The following is a 5,713-nucleotide window of genomic DNA, read 5'->3' as shown; positions in this document are numbered from 1 at the left end:
TCTAAGTAGGATCCTATTTTATTTATTCTTAAACTTGTGAAGTTGGTAAGCAGGAAGCTCTGTGGGGAAGTACATAAAGGGGGAAACTATGCTGCTGGCAGGTGACTCGCCCAAGATCACTCACCTAAATCACAACAAAGCTCACGACATCTGTCCAGCCAATTGTATAATGTCCAGGAGGTGGAATCCAGCCAGCTAATACATACCAGCTCCCAAACTGCTTGCTTCCAGGAGGGCTTCTGGGTGCTGAAGCAGGGGTGGCTGGGCAAGCTGGGCGGCTGGCTCTGGGCCGCCTTCCTCATTTCAACTACCACAGATCCCTGTAAAGTGCCAGGGAAGGGGGGGCACTAGAGTCTGTACTGCATCTTATTATGGGAAAAAAAGGATCTATGGGTAAGAAACAACCTTTCAAAACCTCTCTTGTCTAGACTACAAACCATTAAAGGTGTTTGTCCTTGGGCAATTTCTTAACCTCTTTGGCCTTCCTCTTCTCATCAATAAAATGAAGCTGGTGACACCTGTGGGAAAGCAGTAGCTATGATGGCAGCTGGCAGAGCCCTCTGCAGAGAACAAGTCATGGGACCACAGGACCCAGAAACTTTTAACCCCAGACACCAGGCTGTCTGGAAAAGAGGCACATCCTGTCCCTTCCTCAGCCCCACCTGTCCTGGGCACAAACTGGACTTTAATCTCCAGGCCCTCAGACATCACGTCGGGATCAGAAAGTAAAGACTTCATTTCATCTCTTTCTCCTCCCACCCCAAAGCAGGGCTTCATTTAAACTCTCTGCCCACCACTAAAATTCCCAAGGATTAGATGAGATCATGTACATAAAGATGCACAGGGCAGCTCCCACCTCACTCACGGGAACTGTGACTATTAGCAGCAATAATATCACACACAGCTAGCTTTCAGTAATCCAGGGCTTGACATAAGCTTCAGGAGGGGAACTTGGCAGGACTGCCCCAGTCCTACAGGCCTCCAGCGGGGTGCCTTTGGGCAATCACTTAAATTTCTTTGGACCTTGACTTCCTCTGCTTAAAAAGTAAAAAGCAAAGGTTTCCCTTTTTCATCTGTAACCTGAAAAGATTTCCACGACCTATAGAACAAACAGGGTCACTCAACAGTACTGGGATACTGAGTCCAAAGCCAAGTCTTGTCCTCCTCTGTAACCCAGGGCCTCACCAGCGTCCCTTAACCAGTAACACCCCAAGCAGACACCCTGGGCTCCTTTCTACTCATTCCCCACACTGTTTCTCATACTGGCTCCCCTCACCACTGACTCTGCTCAGGCCCCACCATTGCCAACATCAACATCCAGAAATTGGCTCGGCGCCTATAGCACAGCCAGCTAAGGCGCCAGCCACGTACACCTAAGGTGGCGGGTTCGAATCCCCAGCCCGGACGCCAAAACAACAATGACGGCTGCAACCAAAAAATAGCCGGGTGTTGTGGTGGGCACCTGTGGTCCCAGCTACTTGGGAGGCGGAGGCAGGAGACTCGCTTGAGCCCAGGAGTTGGAGGTTGCTGTGAGCTGTAATGCCATGGCACTCTACCCAGGGGGACAGCTTGAGGCTCTGTCTCAAAAAAAAAAAAAAAAAAAAATCCAGAAATTTCTCCAGCAGCCTCCTACTGAGTAGGTCTGCCTCTGTTCTTCTGTTTCTTTTAGCGATGCCCCCCTCCCCTTGTGTGGCCCACCCCTTCTTGCATGACCCCAGAGCTTGCTTTGCACCTTTTGTACCCGTGTTTGACCTCCAGCAAGTTATGGTTACTGTGGAGATGAAGAGTTAATCACCCCACAGTCCTTAGAACAGTCCTTAGCAAGATCTCCCTCCGGGAGCCAGTGGCTGCCCCAGCCCAGAGTCCTCACCTAGCTACCAGTCCTCCACCTTCCCCTACTGAAGTTAACCTTGTTGGCAACTTATGCACCTTTTACTTTAGCACTCAATTCCCCATTCCCCGTTTCCAAGTTTCTCTTCCCAAATGGACAGTAAGCTCTTTGGAGGGAGAAGCCACATCTGGTCCCATCCTTCAAAACAACGGTCCCAGGAGGCTGCCCGGTCACATTCAAGACAAGCCGCAGAACAAGGAGGAGGAACTTGCCGCCTCCAAGTCCCTACGCCACTCAATCGAGAGGTCCTGCCTAAAAGAGGTTTGGGGGGGCGTGGCCCGTGGGTGGGGTTTCTCCCACTGGGGAAAGGCAGAAGGGAGCGAGTGGGATTTTGAGCCAAAGTCCTGGGTTTAAATCGTGGTTCTGACTCAGCTGTCCACTATGGGTAGGTTACTTCTCTGAGTCTCAGTTACCTCACCTATGAAATGGGCGAAACAGGATCTGACAGGTGTATGAGGAGCGCTAAGCACAGGCACCCATCTTTATAAAATCACTCGGGGCCATAGACGGCAGGCGGCGGCGGGATGGTGCTCGGGAAGGAAGCTCGCCCGCCGCCTCCCAGGCAGCGGCACCGCCACCCACTGATTTCCCCCTAGGGGAGAAGGAACTACACCAACATCTCGCACCCCACTAGGAGAAACAAATCGTGGAGGATACGGGCCCCTAAGGGGATCTGGATACAGGTCGCCAGATTCTTTGCTCCGAGGTGTCCATCCTTCCCAGAGAGTCCACCCCACGCCCAGCACCCCCCAAAAGTCCCCGCTCCCAGAAAGTTCTAGCTTCCCAAGAAACGCTTCCTCTTACATAAGCCTCACTTTGCAAGTTGATTCTAGCCGCCCAACACCCCAGACCCGCCTTATTTCTTAAAAAGGAGGGACACCTATGGTTAACCTAACCGATAGGTCGTTAGGGACCCCAGACAGGTGCAGAAAACTTCCCACGGAAGTTTGGGAGCTTTGGGCACAGAGGAAGTCCGCGCCGCAGAAGCCGCACTGAGGGCGGGCGCCCCAGGTCGCTTCCCGCTCAGCAGCTTTGCCGCAGGGGGCGGGCGCACGTGAGGCGTTCGCACCCCCGGCCCGAGCCTGGAACTCGCCGTGGGTGCGACCCTCCCTTTCTCCTCCCAAGCTGTAGGGCAGCGCCCGCAACTAGTGCCCGCCGGGCCCCGGCTACCTGCACGGCGATGGCAGTCATGCTGCCGGCGTGGCCGCGAGCTGCCGCCTGGCTCCCTCTCGCCGTGGGGCTGTTGCCCGGCCGCCGGCTCCCGACGTTTCCCAGGGGGGGGTCCACGACCGCGTGCTAAGCCGGGCAATTAACCCCGGGGCGGGATCGGCCGCCCGGCCGCCCTGAGCGGCTGGAGTAACGCTGAGTCAGCTAGGGCGGCCGGGAGGAGCCCCCGAGAGCAGAGGGGAGGATCCAGCACGCAGTGGGAGGGATCCGGGAGCCCGAGAGAGGAGGATCGAGAGGCACGCCTTCGCTCCGGAACCCTGGAGGGCGCAGATTGCTCGAGGGCCGGACGGCGACCCAACCCGCAGAAGATTCGATTCCAATCTCGGCTTGCTGAGTGGATCCTGGGGGGAAGCGGTAGGGTCCAGAGGGTGGAGGCGAGCGCCCAGACGCTGCCACCTTTCCCACCTGCTGTGTGGCGTTGGGCTGTCTGATTAACTTCTTGAGCCTCGGTTCGTGGTTCGTGAGATACTATAAACGAAAGGTCAGGGTCTTGCTGGGGGCCCTTGTTAAGCGCGAACGGAGTGGAACCTTTTGGGGGTAATCCTCCTTGTGTCCCTAAAACCTTGTTTTCCTTCTGGTCATCCCAGGATCTACCCAAAAGGCAAATATGCCGAACAAATGCAATTATTATTTCTCCATTTTGATGGAAACTGAGTTTTTAAGGAGGCAATAATAAAGGTCCCCACCCCCCAAAATGGTAGAGGTGAGAGGAAGGTCCAGGGCTGGAAAATTCCTACCAAAACAGCCTCTCGCCACTTTTTCAGTTATGGGGAAGTGTGTGGTGGGAGAGAGAGGGTTCCTGCTTAAGGTTAAAACAAGACCTCTAAATGGGGTAAGTTAAAATATCAGTCTCATTCTGGCTGGCAGCTCCCCTGTGACTTATCCAAAGACGTTCAAATGCACTTACCTTTATTTTCCTGCTGGAGCCCAGTGAGAAAGAGCAGAAGTTACAATTGTCTATGCATCTGCCACTTAGATGTTCACTAAATTCCATCCCTGCGGCCTGAAAGGCCTAGTAAATTCCTTTAACCTGGTCTTGGGGCTTGAGAAATGGGGGAGCAGGGAGGGAACACCTAGGTACAGAAGGCTTTGCCACTGTCTTCCACATTCATTCAGAGTCCTCGGGGCAGCCAGGACTCCACTTAACTGGCAGTCCCAGTCTGGGTCTGAGTTGTTGTCACCATGCTATGTCAGAATCCCCTGTTTTGTTTTTGAGTCAGAGTCTCACTATGTCACCCTCAGTAGAGTGCTATGGCATCACAGCTCATAGCAACCTCAAACTCTTGGGCTCAAGTGATCCTCTTCCCTGAGACTCCCAGTAACTGGGACTACAGGTGCTAGCCACAATGCCTGACTAATTTTTCTATTTTTAGTAGAGTCAGAGTCTCACTCTGGCTCAGGCTGGTCTTGAACTCCTGAGCTCAAGCAATCCACTGTCCTCAGCCTCCTAAAAGTGCTATACAGCATGACCCAAGGTGTCTGGCCTGGAGGGTTTGTCAAAACACAGATTTCTGGGGCTTGGCACCGTAGCACCGTGGTTGCAGCCAGATACACAGAGGCTGGGGGGTTTGGACCCGGCCCTGGCCAGCTATACATAGGATGGGCAGCACCTGTGACTCAATGGGTTAGGGTGCCAGCCCCATATACCGAGGGTGGTGAGTTTGAACCTGACCCTGGCCAAACTGCAACAAAAAAATAGCTGGGTGTTGTGGCAGGCGCCTGTAGTCCCAGCTACTCAGGAGACTGAGGCAAGAGAATCACCTAAGCCCAGGAGTTGGAGGTTGCTGTGAGCTGTGACTTCAGAGCACTCTACTGAGGGTGATAAAGTGAGACTCTGTCTCTCAAAAAACAAACAAACACAGATTTCTGGGCCCCACTCCGGAGTTTCTGACTGAGTAGGTCTGGGTGGGGCCTCAGGTGATCTTGGTGTTTCTGGTCTGGTTCTTCTCAAAGGCCAAGACTTTGAGAACCACTAAGCTAAGGTAAAGGGCAACTGTCCAGGCCCCACCAGCTGATCCCCCCTCTGCTCTCACATCTTCCCTCCATGGCCCTCATCTGCCTCCTTCTTAAGGGTCCCAGAAACCAAGCACTCTTCCCTCTACAGCTCTGGGCTATGGAGGAGGGGTGCACATGGTAAAGAAAGACCTGGCCCTGTTGGAGGTCCCTGACCCTAGCCCCAGAATGCTTTGTGGGAAGGACTTTCTGTGTTGCAGCGTTTCACCTACCAGGAGGCGATGGTCTAGGATTAAAATCAGGAGGAACTGTCAGGCTGGGTAATCTACACCCACTGTATATGCCTTCTGAGATTCCGTGTATGTGGTTAGGAGTGTTTGAGAGTATGTTCCCTATTGCCTTCCTGGTAAGAATAGAAAAGGCTTGAATCAGTAGAATTTAGAGTGACCTGTCTTGTCAGCAAGACAGCTGGAGAAGCAGAAATGACTTAGGAATCATAAAGAGGAAGTCACTTTCTAGTTCTGTCATCATATACTCATAAGAAGACAAGGGACATGGGGCCAGAGTCTAGGTGGAATTTAAGCTGAGATTTCTAAGCTCTCAGACCCTCCTGGGTACTTCCTTGGTTTGGGAGCTTGGGGC

At 53.3% G+C, this 5,713-nt stretch overlaps 1 protein-coding gene across 1 annotated transcript in view; it reads right to left on the bottom strand.

Annotated features, from left to right (window-relative positions):
• TMEM37 (transmembrane protein 37) overlaps window positions 1-3,082 on the bottom strand; it is a 6,735-nt gene extending 3,653 nt beyond the window's left edge. Inside the window, exon 1 of the mRNA XM_012806883.2 lies at window positions 3,062-3,082. Within this exon, the coding sequence (XP_012662337.2) occupies window positions 3,062-3,082 (21 nt within the window). The remainder of the gene's footprint in view (window positions 1-3,061) is intronic.
• Between the last annotated feature and the right edge of the window lie 2,631 nt (window positions 3,083-5,713).

The sequence above is a fragment of the Otolemur garnettii genome, unplaced genomic scaffold (assembly GCF_000181295.1).
Source record: "Otolemur garnettii isolate 467f Iridium unplaced genomic scaffold, OtoGar3 scaffold00059, whole genome shotgun sequence".
NCBI classification, from domain to species: domain Eukaryota; kingdom Metazoa; phylum Chordata; class Mammalia; order Primates; family Galagidae; genus Otolemur; species Otolemur garnettii.
Note: the sequence above shows the minus strand (reverse complement) of the source record. Positions and strands in the feature narration are given on the sequence as shown.